Raw genomic sequence first — 16,117 nt, 5'->3', positions numbered from 1 at the left:
GTGCCCTCACGAACTGTTTTTTGAAACTAGCCTGAAATTGACTTTAGTTTCGGCAGGAAGGGTTCTGTGGCTCCAATGAACCGTCTAAAAACGAAATTTTGAGCTGTATAGTGATTGGGTTGGAGAAAAGGGGGATACGGGATCTTTCTCCGAAAATTCTTGAAACTGATGTTTGAAAAACGCAATTTTAGTTTGTTTTTCAATACGTTAAGTGAGAGGGGTGGGATTAGAGGCCTCTCTAAAGACGCTAATTGAGACTGTCTTTGATAGTTATGTTTGGGGATGGATTTCGGGGCCCTCCATCGCAAAAATTTCGGAAAAGAAATCCGAAAACTGCCATGAAGCAATTTTTGATGACATTAGGAAAAGCTGTCCTCTGAAAACACATTTTAGATTTTAGAGCCGACATTTTTAGGCTATGTTTGATTAAGTTAAGGTGAAAGGGGTGAATCAGAGACTTAATTATGTCCTTAAAATCGGTGATTCAACCTGCAAAATTTTCCAAAATTTAAGTCCTAGAAACGCAATTTTAAGCCTTCTTTAGTCTCGTCAAGGAGGTCATGGCATCCTTTTGGATCTTCGTTTTGGAGCTACCTTTAAATTTGCTTCCCGATGCAAGAGCCCTGTCTTCCTACTTGATCAGAAACTGGGCAGTTCATTCGGGATCTTAATTAGAAAAAATTGCCGCAAAGGAGGAAAATTACAAAATTTTAGTTCGTCATCAAATATGTTTGACTGTCAGGAGAGTCGCAATTTTCCACTTGCTCTCCACGCATCCACGATTGTTGAGCACAGAATTTGTTTGTAGTAAGTTGTTGTTTGAAATGCTTGCGAGAGTATCTAATTAGTATAGTTTCTTTTTTTTGTATAAATAAAATATGTCTTCATTGTTTAGGTCTATAAAAGTTTGGGGGGTGAACATCAGTGGCCGCCCTCGGTGCTCCTTTTAGAAGGCACCCTTTCATGCTTCAGGAGGGGGGCCAATTCCTTCATTTCTCCTCCCCTGTATCCATGCCTGATTACCGGTTCTGTCACAAATTTTGCAACCAAATGAAGCATGTATGTAAAGAGTAGATATTAATGGACAATTAACCAACAAAATGTTCCCTAACATTTTATTTTTCTTAAACTATGCTATGCTGTAGGGAAATCGACACTTAATTTGATAATTGAACATTTAAAATTCAGCATATTTATTCGACTTATTATAAGTTATCTTGTGAGAAATTCTTGAGGAATTTTGTTTGATTATAAGAACTATATGATGCGGCCCGCGGCCGCCCCTTGCTTTGGCCGTCCTTGTGCGGTGCACACCCTGCACACCTGCTAGGATCGGCCCTGATCTTATCAATGTGATTATTTGTAACTATTCTAGAAATTGGCTCCAACTTTTGAATTTAAACTTGTACATAACCCAAACTATTAACAAAAACTCTCATTTTGCTTCATAAGTAAACATATTTTTACTTATTACTTGTGCAAATGTATTCAATGTAGGAAAAAAAAAACATGTTCAAATCAAACAGATATTACAATAGGCAGTTTAAATTCAAAATTCTCTAAGTATTATTCAATTGTCGTTGTGAGAAAATTATTTGAAAATCTTTGATCCTCATTAGATTCATTCTCATCGGATGATTATCAAATCGTAATTTTCCTTTAAACATCATGCGTGTTATTCAAAACAAATACAATGTGCATGTGGAACATATAGAGCATTTCTTAAACGGCAACATTTTTTATCCAGTTTGCTTTCTTTTCCATCTGTAGAACTAAAAGTTGAAAAAAAAAAAAAATAGCACGGAGTATATCCATTACGCGAGCGAACATGAATTCAACATCAAAACAAGTATTGCATCACGATTTTAACCATCTCAAACCCAGGGAGCTCAAACCTTATTTTCTCATTGGTTGACATCAGTTAATTGCTCCAAGTACATGCGATTATCATCGACCAGTAGCTCCTACCCCGACTTCTCACTTGCGATTGTCCAAATTGTTTCACTTGAATTCGACTGCCAACAGCGATTGCAAATCTCGGCGATTGCGATTGTCTTTTTTGCGATTGTGTGTGTTTCACTTGAATCCGGCCCTTGGCCAATCCGGTCGTGTTTCATGTTTTGATCGTAACGCACGTGACTTTCCCCATCACGAAAGTTATGCTTTGATTGGAGCGTCGTTTGCTGCTGAACTAGAACTACCGCGGTGTAACAACGAGCGTTCGAAAACACAGCTGTTCTACCGGGCTTCCTAGAAAAATTGCAAATACGTCATAACCACACCAATCGGTTAACCCACGGTAACACCACTACGCGGTGTAACCGGTGGATCGTTTCCAAACGCAACCTTTGTCAGCAGATTGAGAAAAGCCTTGCGCTGTTGCACATTCCCGTTTTCAAAGTTTAAGATAATTCTTTCATAAAGAAATAATAATTATGATGTTTATTTGTATTATTTATTTTACATTCAGTCCGATCTGGTTTACTTTTTGAAAGAAATAAGAAATTGTTACCGATGAAAAAATTAATCGATAAACTTCATTTTGACAGCCAATCAAATTGTCAAATGTATTGTAAACTGTATCACGAGTTTTTTGAACATGCCTTCCTGTGAATGTTATTTTTAATCAGATATGCTCTACAATGAATTATCAGTTGCTACTTCCTTCCTGCGGAAAGCATTGTTTACATAAAAACTCCTATAAAAAGGGGTAAGCTGGTGTTTAAATTCGTTTTTTCTAATTTATCGTTTCTCTATTTAGTAGTGAATTTTCAGGACTGTTAAACTATCTACTTTTCTAATGTTATCTTTTGTTAAATATAGGAAATTTGAAACTTAAAATAAATTCGCTCTTGTCTACATCCCTTACAATATGAGTTTGCAAGTAGTATTTTGAACACCAAATTTTTCATTCATAAATTTTAAAAATATTTGAAAAACTAGTTTGTGCATTAGTTTTTGCAGGTGATAGTATTTATCTCTGGAAAAAATCAACCGTGCTCTCGTACTTTTTTAGTTGCTTGAGAGGTATGTAATTCACGCGAATGAGTTTTCTCTCTATTGTGTACATTTTGGAAACTAGACTTTTCAGGTTTTGGCATTTTTATTACTTTTAAAATTTCCTCAGTTTAAAATGACATAGCTGCATGTTTTATTGAAGAAACGCCATTAATAGCCATATATCACACAGCAAACTACAGTTTTTATTATTATTATTTTTTTTTAATGTAGAAATCATAAAAATGAAACTGTAGCACAGATAGAATTGTCTTCCTATGGGAGAAGGATTCGGTCATAAGTTCCCCTTTTTTTGTAGCTTACTATATGGCACATATATAAACTACTGTATTACAATTGTCAATAACATTAAAATCAAGGGCCCAAGGGGGTGATCCTCTACCAACTCACTGCCGCTGATCTGGGTTGCCCACCCTGGGGGGGGGGGGGGGGGCATGGCGTAGACTATGCCATTGAAATTTTTAGGGGGAGTTGTTTTGAGAGGTACTATTCTCATTTTTAGGGGGAGGGTAAGCACTATTTAGGGGGGGGGGGGGGTCCGCAGTTTGGAAAAAAATTTCAATGTAGATTAACTGACCAAAACCTTATCTCTTCACTTGCTTAAAAGTGGCATAAATGACCTTTTATGGGGCTTCAATTACAAACAATTTCGGATTAGATCCCCTCCCCCTTTAATGTCATGATGATAGCTTTAAAATGAGGTTTTTGGAGGGAGAGCTCACATACAAATCTTCCACCCCTTTCTTTAATATGTCTAAAGGTAGTTTAAAATTGGATTTTTAGAGCCTCATAGCAAAATATTTCCAGTAAGGGGAGATTCTAAGCACCCTCATTTTCCCTTTAATGTCAGAAAACATTGCCTAAAGCTGCATTTTTAGGCTAGATATCAGACGAGCTAGAAGAGCACTCGCCCATTCTCCCAATTTCTCAACAAAAAACCAGCAGAATATTTAAGTTTCTAAGCTTTATTTTCAAAAAGTATTTTGGAGTCAGCACCCGAACCCTGATCTTTCTACTTACATCTTAAGCAGCCTAAAATGCATTTTTAGGACCGTAATTTTGAAAAATCACTGAAAAACTTCAATTTTAAAACATTTTTGTGGAAGATTCCTAAATCCATTCCCCTCAAACATCTTTAAAGATAGCCTGAAATTGAGTTTTTAAAACTTCATTTTAATAACATTTCTGGGGAGTACAAAAATTTCGGATGGCCCCTCCCAAAAAGATTGGCTAGATACGCCACTGCATTTAAGATTGGCTTTTCTAACTAACATATTTCATAATTTCCAAGAGAAAAGGGGCTATAAAATCTGTATCTAGGACGTTTAAAATTATTATTTGTTTAAAGGCTTCGTTGCTTTAGTAATTCCCATTTAAGACCTTTAAAAAAGGACCCTTAATCAAACTTATTGTGTTGAAATTGTAACTGTTGGCTTTGTATTGTTATGTAAATGCTTTTCTAATGAGAGTTCCACTGATAATGAGCCCAGTTTCATTTAAATTTTTAAAAAATTTTAATAATTTGCAATAGGTTTCTGTGATGCCATATTTCAAAATTGGTTAATATGAAAGATTGCCAATTAACACCAAGACTGGTTCTTTTCAATCAATGGCATATATATGCCATAGAAGAAGCTTTCTATAGGTAGCCCAGACCTGTCAATTCTTCCTTATTTTGCTTAAGATTTCATATTTTAATCCTATCTTCCACCCTTCCTTAGAAAAAAAATCTGCATATTCCTTCAAGATTTAGAAAGGCTTTAAGTATTGCCTACTTCATTTCCTTCAACGTTTTTCATATTTCCAGTGGTTTCAAAAAGCCAAGACAGCTCATTTTCATTGTGAAGCGATAGTGTCATGGAAGGACTGAGCCTCTTTGTGCCTTATAGTGAGCTCTTCACCAATCAAACCTAGAATGCCTTAAACCTTTTTTTCTTCCTTAGCTGTCAAAAGATTTGGTGTAGTTTATTTATCAAAACTCCTTGTTTTTTAAATTTGTCTTTGATGGAAGGATTATGGAAGTAAGTATAAATAGTTAATTTACTAATTTAGCACTAGTAAAAATGTTTAATAATTACATTTAAAAAATATTGTATGAAATCATCAACATTTTTACATTTCTTCTGCAAATTTTTTTTATAAATCATCTGCATTTTTGAAAAATAGATTTGCAGGTACAATATCTTTGAAGTTTTGGATTATATCTTGATCCAAAGCTGTGATACGTTTGTACTATTCGGAGGCAGGGAAATAAGATTCAATTGATTTCACGCGATAAAACAGTGCAGTGAGAAGCAAAACTGTCTGCAATTAATGATTTTTTTTGTTTTGAACATTTTCAATCCTATCCCCTATTTTCCCCTCATGATAATTCAGATTAGAAACTAACATTCTGGTTCAAAATCATATATTGTTGACATCAACATTATGTAATCCATCTTTCTAGAACTAAGCTCCTGGTATGACCACAGGTGCTGACCAACTACAGGCCTTTGTGCTCTGTTGGATAATAAAATGCTAATTCATGAGCGTTGCCTAAATATTTTTCTGACAATTAAATGTTAGTTGGGTTTGCAAATGAAGACAAAGTGTGAAAAATTGTAATTAAGTTTTTTTCCCCTACATTTTCTTCCTTTCCAACAAAGTACTTTTTAGTGATTAAATTTAAATGAATGTTTCTAAAACCATTTATATGATCGAACAAAAGCAATCTTTATTATTATTTTAAAAATTGAAACTCATCATTATAAAGTAATTCTTCTTTTATTTCAGTTTTGAAAATGAAGATCCTGGGTATAGAATTTGCTCCTCTTATGATCCCAATCGAAAGACGTCTGCAAACTGCATCTGTTTTTTATTATTGTACTAATTTTTTGTTTTTTGGTTTTGCTATGCTATTTCTAAATTTTTATCTTTTATTTACAAGTTATTTTTTCATTCCACTTTCTTATCTCATATGGTATATTTATGATCGAAAGAGAAGTTCTCAGGGTGGTCGACGCTCAGATTGGTTCAGACGTCTACCAATGTGGAAATATTTTGCAGATTATTTTCCCATCAAAATGGTAAAAACAGCCGATTTAGATCCAAATAAGAATTACATTTTTGGATATCACCCACATGGTATATTTTGTTATGGAGCATTTGCTTGTTTTGGTACTGAAGCAACAAATTTCAGTGAGCAATACCCTGGAATTACTGCACGAATTTTGACATTGGAAGGACAATTTATGTTCCCGTTTCACAGAGAACATATCATGTGTTCAGGTAATTGCTTCGTTCATATTTTAAGTGATAATCTTAAAGTTGATAAACTTTTAGACAATTGCTTAGTAGAATGTGTTATCAATTGTATAATACAAGAATGTATTTTTGGTACTTTCAAAGTAAAATTTTACTTTATTTCCATCTTTTGCTGAAAAGACTTTTTACTACAGCAATTTAGTTTTTACTCAAAGACATAGCTTTTTTTTTTGAACCTAGGATTTGCTGTGAACTGGTTAATCTTTAAAATTATGACAGTATAAAATAGAAATGATTTGACCATGATTATTTTTTACTTTCAAGCTTTGAAATTTATTCACAACATTATCTGGTATATGACCATTTATTAACATCATTTAGAACTATTTAATTCTTATGTCCATTGAAAAATAAATTGTCAAATCATGATGCCTCTGAGTTGGAGTTATTTTGTCACTGTTTTGTAAAAGGGAAGAGCCAGACCTTTTAAAAAAGGTCCAGCTGGAAGAAATTGAACAAAGTAGGTGAAATTGAAAAGCATTAAAATTACTGGTTTTTTGCATGTTTGTCAAATAAAATTATTGCTCTTATACAACCCAAATTCAAAAAAATAGAAGATAAAAACTGTTTAAACAAAACTTGTCAGTGAGTCAGGTAAAAGGAATGCATACTAATTAAAGTAAGTCATGTCATTTATGAATGGGTAAAACAGCCTTAAAGGCCTTATTTTAACAATTTAAGGGTCATAATAAATAAGGGGTTAACATTATTGAAAATTGTTGAATTTTTATATGGCTCAAAAAATTAGAATAATCAATTCATTTAATATGAATTTGAAAAGTAACAAAAGAATTTGCATACCTGTTAACTGCATAGGTTCAGGGCCGTGCTTAGGGGTGGCAAACTTTGCTACCGCAAAGGGCCCCTAAAATATTACAGTAGAATAAAATATTTCTGTGTGAAATAGTTCCACTTAGTGTACGCGATTGTATTCTGAAAAGATAAGAGATAAAACATTTGTCTTTTTTTATATTTATTTATTTATTTTCACATTTTTTTTAACTTTCAACGGAAGTTTCAAACTTTTAATTTTTAGTGAAAAAATAGTAAATTATCATGCGATAAATTCCTTTTGTGTTATGGAATTTTTGTTGATCAGTTTGCAACGTTTGATATTTTTTATCATAGTGTCATTGTTTTAACTATAGTTTATGAACAATCTAAAATATAATTGTTTTGTTTTAATGTATGCACATATTTTCTTCGTGTACCATTTGCTTCTGTAATTGCTAGAAGTAAAAGTAAGTAAAACATGGGCGGATTTAGGTGGGGGCGAGGGGTGGGGGTGTAAGTGCTATTCAGTCTTTGGAGGACAGCACTTTTTGGTTTTAGCACATAGTAGCCTCACACCTTCCAAAATCTTCCAGGAAAAATCATGACTTTTTTTTTCTTTTTTTAATAGTTCAGAAGTGAAAATGAAGAGAATAGCGAATGCCCCTTTCTGAGGGTAAAAAAAAAAACACACAAAAACCTTACACTGTATTACAAGTAGTAAAGCTGTCACTGGGTTGTTGAAAATGTGTTGAAAAGGACTATTTTGAACTGAAAACCATTAGAGAATGTATATAAATGAAAACATCTGCTGAACAAGCTACGCATTCCGACGCAATACTCAAAGTAATCGACGATTATTTTAACAAATTGGAAGCTAAAGCAATAAATTTAAAATTAAAAAAAAAATTGATTCACCTATAAACTAAGTAAGCTACAGCTAAGGGCACCCGCTTGTTAAAGGCCCCCTTCTCTTGAAAATTTCATGATTTTTTCCTAAAAACATAAAATTACTTGAAAAAATTAATTTAATTTGTAAAATGCTTGAAATCCATGAAAATTTGGAAAAGTGTGGATGCAAATCAGAAATTTGAAAATTTATAAAAAATGAGAGAGAGAGTAGGGGTAGAAATGCCAAAATGTGTCAAATTCAGCTCCTTGCCACATTCTGCACAGGGTTCGTAGGGGTCATGGAAATCCTGAAAAGTCATGGAAAAAAATTAAGTAAATTTCAGACCTGGAAAAGGCATGGAATATTGAAATTTTCATTGAAAGTCATGGAAATTTATTTCAAGTCATGGAAATATGTCTTGGACAAAGATAAAGTAACAGTAACTAAAAGAGCATTAGAAATCTTAAGTGACTTAACATTAAAGCACATAAAAGCTTATTAAAAATGGAAAATTGAACGATCCCTAAATCAAATCTGAATTTTGAAATCTCATTACATCTACTTCGGTTGCAGCCGCTTGCCTTTTTTTGCGATGTGATTTTTACTGCTTGAACACCACTCATTTTGAATTTACTATTATTTTCAGCACTTCTAATGTTTTATATTCTGTAGTAGCAAACTTGCACGTTCTTAGTTTGGCTACATTCACTCAAAAAAACAAAATTCAGTTGCATCCGAGTTCATTTCCATCACTTATACGAACTTCATTATTTAATTTATCCAAGTTTAGCTTTATTTGTTGCAGATTTTAGGAAAATAAAGATCTTTAGTCAGGCGATAGAATACAGGAAAAAGGGAATTCTAATACTCGAAAACAGTAGTGCCCAACATATGGCTCGCAGAACTAATCCATGCAGCCCACTGCTACATTGAATGTCAGGAATCAAACATTATGTTCTGGAATTTCTGAACCTATTAATTTTTATGCATTTGAAAATGTGCAAATAAGTAAACAAAACAAGTACTTTTGAATCAAAAGATTTATTCACTTCTTCTTCTTCGGCACTACAGCCTGGGGCAGGCCAAGACCGTCTCAATCAGTTTCCTCCATCCCGCCCTGTCAGAAACAGATTTCCTCCATCCACTGAGGCCAACAATTTTTAAGTCTTTTTCAGCACAATCGAGCCATCTGGTTGGTGGGCGGCCCCTCTTGCGCGCACCATCTGGAATTGTGAAGGTGACTTTATGGGTTGGGTCCCTACTACCTACTCTAAAAAGGTGCCCCAGCCATCTGATGCGATTGGCTTTAATAAAGTGGCTGTTTATAGAATTTTTTATATATCTCAAAATTATAGAGAGTGCGCCATCTGTTGTTTTCCTGGGCAGCACCAAAAATTCTTCTTAAAATTTTCCTTTCAAAAACATCAATCTCTCTTCTTCTGCTTTAGTTAAAGCCCAACACTCACTTCCATAAGTTAGGACTGGTCTTAACAGGGTCTTGTATATGTTTATTTTTGTACTTTGGCAAAGAAATTTACTTTTTAATTGGCTTTTCAAACCAAAGTAGCATTTGTTTGCCATAGTTAGGCGGCAATTGATTTCAACGCTTATATCATTGTTTATAGTGATGACACTTCCAAGATAATTAAACTCCTCAACAGATTCAAATGAGTAGCCATTAACAAGGAATGGGGTAGAATCAAATGATTTATGGTTTATTTCCATATATTTGGTTTTGTCAGCATTAATGCTAAGGCCCATTTCTTTAGAAGCAGCCTCAATAGCGATGAAAGCATCTGTGACAGCTCTTTTGGATCTTCCAATAATGTCGATGTCATCGGCATATGCAAGAATCTGTACTGTTCGTTGAAAAATAGTGCCTCGAGTGTTGACACCAGAAGATCTAATGACTTTCTCAAGGGCAAGGTTGAAAAGGATACATGCAAGAGAATCCCCTTGCCTCAACCCTCTGTCGGTGTAGAAGGGCTCAGAGTATTCATTCTGCATCTTCACCTGGCATTTGACTCTTCTAAGGGTTGCTCTCGTAAGGTTAACAAGCTTTAATGGGATCCCGAGCTCTTCCATGGCAGCGAAGAGCCTGTCTCTTCTAATGCTGTCATATGCAGTCTTGTAATCGATAAAAAGGTGGGATGTACTGATATTAAATTCTTTTGTTTTCTCAATGATTTGTCTTAGGGCATGAATTTGGTTGGTAGTGGATTTTCCTCTTTGGAAACCACATTGATATGTTCCAATAACTTTCTCCACGTGTGGTAGCAGCCTAGTGTAAAGCACGTTGGAGAAAATTTTAAAAGCAGTATTAAGTAGAGTGATTCCTCTATATAGTTGGCACATTCAAATTTGTCCCCCTTCTTAAAAATAGGGCAAATAGATCCATTGTCCCAATCATTGGGCAATACTTCCAATTCCCATGCCTTACAAATGATTTCATGGATCTTGGTCCTTGAACTTCAAAAGCTCTGCTTTAATTCCGTCCGGACCAGCTGAACGGTTATTGTTCAATCTTTTGATCGCCAGTTCAATCTCAGAAAGACTGGGAAGGTTGGTCTCATCAGCATTTGCATTCACAGATTCATGGGTGCAATGATTGTTTAGTCTTGGGTTGTCACTGCCATCAAGGAGGTCTTTAAAGTGTTCTCTCCATCGCTCAAGTACCTCTGGTATTCCGCAGGCAAGTTCGTCGTTCTGATTTATTCACTACTGAATAGTTTTTTATATAAATATCTGGTTTAGAAACATAAAGAACTAAACTATGTAGTTTTATTTTAAAGAACCAAAACATTGTCAAGTTATCTGGATGATTAAATGCACTGTTGACACTAAAAAGCAACTTCTGAAGCAAATTTATTGAAGCTTAGTGATGACACATTCAACCTTTGTCCCATTCATTATCATTCTGCTTGTTTTTTTTTTTTAAATCGACATTTAAGCATCATCATATTCGGTTCACTGCATTTTTACTTTACTGCAGTTTATATGATGAAGACAAATAAGAATAGTTTAATTTTTTTAATGTACACTGATATTTTTTCTCCATTACAAGTAAGTTCTTCAATGAGACGGTGGCATTCATGTAATGTTTTGCTAATGTTCATTCTGAAAAAAAAATGGCAGGTTTGATATTAAATAATGCTATTCTCTTTGTGTAACAAGGTCATGAAAATTTTTATTGAAGTCATGAAAACGTCTTGGAAAAGTCGTGGAATTTTTCCTCCAAATAGGATATGAAACCTGTCCTGCATTAAAAATGTAAAAACCGTGGTTCTTAAGTTTCTGTAACGTGAGATAAATTTTTGTGACTCTCATGTTTCATATCTTGCTGTTTATTTAATCCTGAATACAGTATTCTGGAAATTCTTTATATTGCTTGTTTTTATCTTACTTCTATTGCATATTGTTAATCTGTTTAGCCCGAAAAAAATGTATTACACTACCACTACACGTATTCTTTTTCGTTTTCTGCATTATTTGTAATTAAAAAAAAGTTGTTTTAATGTGAAATCTATATAGATTTTTTTTTTCTTTTAAACTTAAAATAGTTGTTTCTTACAAAGTTATAACAGTACTGTAAACCTGTACAAAATAATTTTAACTGTCTTAGAGTCCTTGAAAAGAAGTCTTTGAAATTCCTAAGCTAAGTGTGCTGAAAAGTAAAAGGAGATAAACCCAAGTTCATGGGAACAGATTTTCAGGAAACAGCAAGCACGTGTTTCTGAGTAACAAGAAACCCTTCTTATATCCCTTTCTATCTTAAAGAAGGGAGTTTATAACTCATTTTTATCAGTTGTGTTTGTTCATCAAAATAGTTTCTATATATATTATCTGTGAAATTTTATCAGCATTAAGCTAAAAAAGTTTTAACAATGAAAATCAATAAAAACGGGGTTTTTTTGTATGTTTATAGGAACAATATTTATGAAAGAGAGTTTTTCTTTTAAAAAATTAAATCTACTTTTGTTGATAAAAATAATTTTTTTAAAAATACTCACAAGCGAAACTTATTATAAAGTTTTTTTTAAATTGATGTTCCCATTCGGGAATGTTGACGTTCAAAAGGCTAAAAATTCGTTCAAAAACTGTCTCAAATAAGTGTATTCTTACCGTTTCAATAAGATAACTGAAAATAAAAAGTTAAGTCTCTAAATGAGAATCTAATCCAATTAAAAGCGAAGCAAACAAGCATAGGTGAAATTTTTTCTTCTGTGGATAAAATAGTTGAGCACATCAAGAAAAAATACTAGTTAAGAAGCAATAAAATAATATTTTTCACTTTTTATTTTCAAGGGAGAATAGCTCGACTTATTTCATAAGCAGCAGTTTTAAATTTCCAAAAAAAAAAACTTACTTACTAGATAACGGACCTCCCCTCCCCTGGTATTTTGTAGTGCAAAATACTGGACATTGCCCTAAAATGCAAAGAAATTCCTAGAGTCCACTGAACATCGCACACAAAATTGAATATTCATTTGATCACTGATTGTAAATAATTCAAGATAATAGTGATATAAAAATATCAGTAACTTCAATTTTAATTTATAGCAGCAGAGTTATATTTTTGGTATATTTTGCACTATTATATTATAATTTTTATTTCTTTCTTTAACTTTTTCGTTTTGCATTTACTTATAAGCTGTAAAAATAACATGAATAGAAAAATGTATTCTTTTAAATCCGTTTTTATCTTTGAAAGAAAAGGAAAAACAAATTGATTCATTTCTTAATTTCTAGAAGGATAATGGCAAAATAAGCTGTACTATTCAATTTTCAAAGAAATGTATAATTAACAATGCACGTGAATTCACACATTGACCTGTAATACACCCAAAAACCTTTTCCTTTAAAATAACAAATTAAATCAAAACTTTAAATCTTTCACTTTTCTTTTATAGTCTTATATCAATGTTCATTTTGTAAATGAATTTAATTACCTATAGAGAAAATATTTAGATTTTAGATCAAAATTAGATGCTCAAGGAAGTTGCATTCTCCTCATGTTTAGATTTATAAAAACTAAAAGTTAAAAATTCAGCTTATATTTATGTTTTTATAATTCTCTGGCTATTTTATTATAATAATCTTGATCAATGACTGGGATCTGAGTAAATTTTATTGCTACATCAATATATTTAAATAAATAAAACTGAAATTTTATACTAATAACAAAACAATAAAATATAATTTTAAAAGAAATTCCTTAAGGGTTCTCATTGCTGCGACATCTGTCCCGGTAGATTTTAAAAAATGGTAAGTTTTTTTTATTTTTGGAAGTTTCAAAGCTAGAAATGTTTCAAGAATGCAATATTTTGACTGCTTCATTTTGAAGCAACTAAAGTTGTTCGTATAATTATTAACTAAATATTTCTTGGGAACTTTCAAGTTAAATAGTCAAGTTAAATATTATAAATTATATTGCAGTTTCTGGTTCCAAGGGTTCAGCACACAGACTTTTTTATTAAATATAATTTTCCATTAGATTTTGTTGTATGGCACAGTTGTGTATAACTAAAAGGACAATAATTTATAAAATTATAATTGTAAAAATGAATGTTCTCAACATAAATTATTACAGGCCGAAGCGGTCAAGTCACACTTCATAATTCGACCAAGCCGGATGCTTCGTTCAATCCTTCTTTGTTGTACGGTTTTTACTATAGAGAAAAAAAACCCCAAAAGATTTGTGAACCATTTTAAATTTACCATTAAATAGGAATTCCAACCAAACTTCGAGCTTTCAGTATTTATACCAGTAACGTCTTCCTTCAGTAACGTACACATTCATTTAAATCCGAATTTTACTGTTGTTTATAACAATGAAATTTTGAACATTTTTACTACAAGAAACAAAAGTTTGGAATTTTAAGAACTTAAATTATTAATTTTTAGTGCATTTTTGGTCACTATTCTTGCAAGCCAAAAGATAATCAAAGAACAAAATTAAGATAGTATTTCTTCTATGGTGGAGAGGGAGAGAGAAACTAGAATCCTTTCTTCAGTTGTCATATATCTTAGAAGTAATGTAATATATTAGAAAAATATGGATAACATATTTTATGTTGTGAACTGTCAACAAATAGTAAAATATTTTTATTTTCATGTAGTCGAAAATTTAAACTCACAATATCGTAATATCATTATTTTCGTCTGAAATGTTCGTCTATTAACTTAGCTCATAGCAAGTTGATGAAAATAAAAATGAAATACCGAAAACTTTCTTACAATATTCGCTTTTTCAACAAAGGCTTATTGTGCATGTTTAGGCTAAGAGACATAAAAAAAGAAAAATTATCCGATACCAATTTAAACTCTAGTGTCGATGGCGCTAAAAGAATCGAGAGCCCCCCTAAACGGAGGCGAAAATTTGAGAGGTATTTTTCTAAAGAGGGTGCCTTCAAATATTTTTTGAGACAACCTCCAATAGCTGTACATCGTAATGCCTTTTTCAACGAAAAAAAAAGAACTTATTATAAAGGAAATAAAATCGGCCTTAAAGTTTTGGAGAAATTGAAAATGATGGTTAATTTGGATTAGAGATTTTTTTTTGTCCGAAGATTGCTGTTCAAACAGCTCCATTTGGATAGAAAATAACATACACTTTTTGCAGGGGACAGACTCAGCCTTGATCTCAATTCTAAGAAAACATTTTCTTCCAAGTCCATGTGATCAAGGGAAGGAAACATGAAGCGAACCCCAACCAAGTTTTATCACCCCCATCCGAGTGGTCAGAAAGAGGGTCGGGGGATTTGAATGGTGGATCGTTGTTTTAATGAGTTTTGTTAGTAGGAGGTGGGGAGTAAGATACAAGAAATAAAGAAAAAGAAGAAGTAGAGGGCAAAAAAGGCAAGTAAACGGACAGCGAACAATGTGGGAATCAACTGATTTTCAGATGGTTCCTCAACTGTTATAGATTAGACAATTTTTGCTGGACAAGGGGTGTCATTTTCTGTTTGTTTTCTTGGCAGATCAGCAGCTCTATTTTGGTCCAAAATCTTCTTTTTTTTCTGTTGTCACAAAGGAATAAGACCGGAATTTTTTGTATGCGCATTTGTTATTCTCAAATATTTGGGTGGGGGTGGGGACTTTTGACAAGTTCAAAATATTGAGGGGGACGTGTGTCCCCTGTACCAACGACTCGCGTGCTATGAGGTAGATAGTTTGCAACAACTGGTAGAGATTAACGCAAGTTAAAGGGAATGGTCCAAAATAATCATTTTAAAAATGCCTCTTACCTCCATAAGTGTTGGAAAGATGTAGTTATTATGTCAAGCCAACTGCTTTTGGATAGTTGCATAAACTGCAGGTGCATTAGCGGGTCCTCAAAGTAAAACCAAAGATGAACATAAAGCAGAGACGTGCCCAACTCTCCTAGAGCAAAGATAAGCTTATCTAGGTGCTACAACATTGAGAAAATATTTTATTCAATTATGAATTTTTATTTGAAATATCTGTTGAAGAAAGACATGTTTGGGTTTGGCATTAGAGAAGTGAAGCCCTTGAGAAATCTTGTGTAAGACATTCTCTCAAATTGAGACATCCTTTATGGTACAAGGATGCATGTGAGTTGCTGGAACTGGGCAATTATATGTATCTTAAAACAATAGATTCCAGTTTTATCAAGATGTACTGGCTTACTGCATGCTACTTTTTCTGAAGCACAGCAGGGACACATTTATCTTCCCATCAAGATTCCATTGCATATCACAGCTCTAAACGACACAATGATTTTAAACAGAAAGAGAGATTTTGGTATTAAACTGGCCAAGTAACTCTACCAATCTCAATACCATCAAATGATTGGCATCGTCAAATTTAAAGAAAAAGGTTCAAGATCTAGGGCCCGCTAACAAAATTGAACTCATTGTCATGTTGAAGAGAGTATGGAAACAGTATCAGTAGCCTTAAATGTAAACAGCTGGTGGAATTTATATCTAAAAGGATTAAAGATATGATTCTTGCAAAAAATGACGCAGCGAAATATTGATATTGTTTCATCTAAAAGATGTTTATTTCTCATTTTAATTTTCTATTCTTTTCGACTCAATAGAACGTATCACCACTATCAACTTTTGGAAAATTCTAAGATAATATTTAATTAAGTTAAAATGAAACGTTATT

At 33.0% G+C, this 16,117-nt stretch overlaps 1 protein-coding gene across 2 annotated transcripts in view; it reads left to right on the top strand.

The window, feature by feature from the left end:
• The first annotated feature begins 2,581 nt into the window (after window positions 1-2,581).
• LOC129231313 (2-acylglycerol O-acyltransferase 1-like) overlaps window positions 2,582-16,117 on the top strand; it is a 39,407-nt gene continuing 25,871 nt past the window's right edge. Inside the window, exons 1-2 of one of the 2 annotated variants that reach the window (XM_054865601.1) lie at window positions 2,582-2,710; window positions 5,791-6,285. In XM_054865601.1, the coding sequence (XP_054721576.1) occupies window positions 5,799-6,285 (487 nt within the window). In that variant the 5' untranslated portion in view covers window positions 2,582-2,710; window positions 5,791-5,798. Of the gene's footprint in view, window positions 2,711-3,007; window positions 3,028-5,790; window positions 6,286-16,117 lie in introns of those variants that run through there. The other variant, XM_054865603.1, reaches the window with a different exon arrangement.

Source organism: Uloborus diversus, chromosome 10 (genome assembly GCF_026930045.1).
Source record: "Uloborus diversus isolate 005 chromosome 10, Udiv.v.3.1, whole genome shotgun sequence".
Classification (NCBI taxonomy): Eukaryota; Metazoa; Arthropoda; class Arachnida; order Araneae; family Uloboridae; genus Uloborus; species Uloborus diversus.
This window is presented reverse-complemented; position numbering and strand designations above follow the sequence as displayed.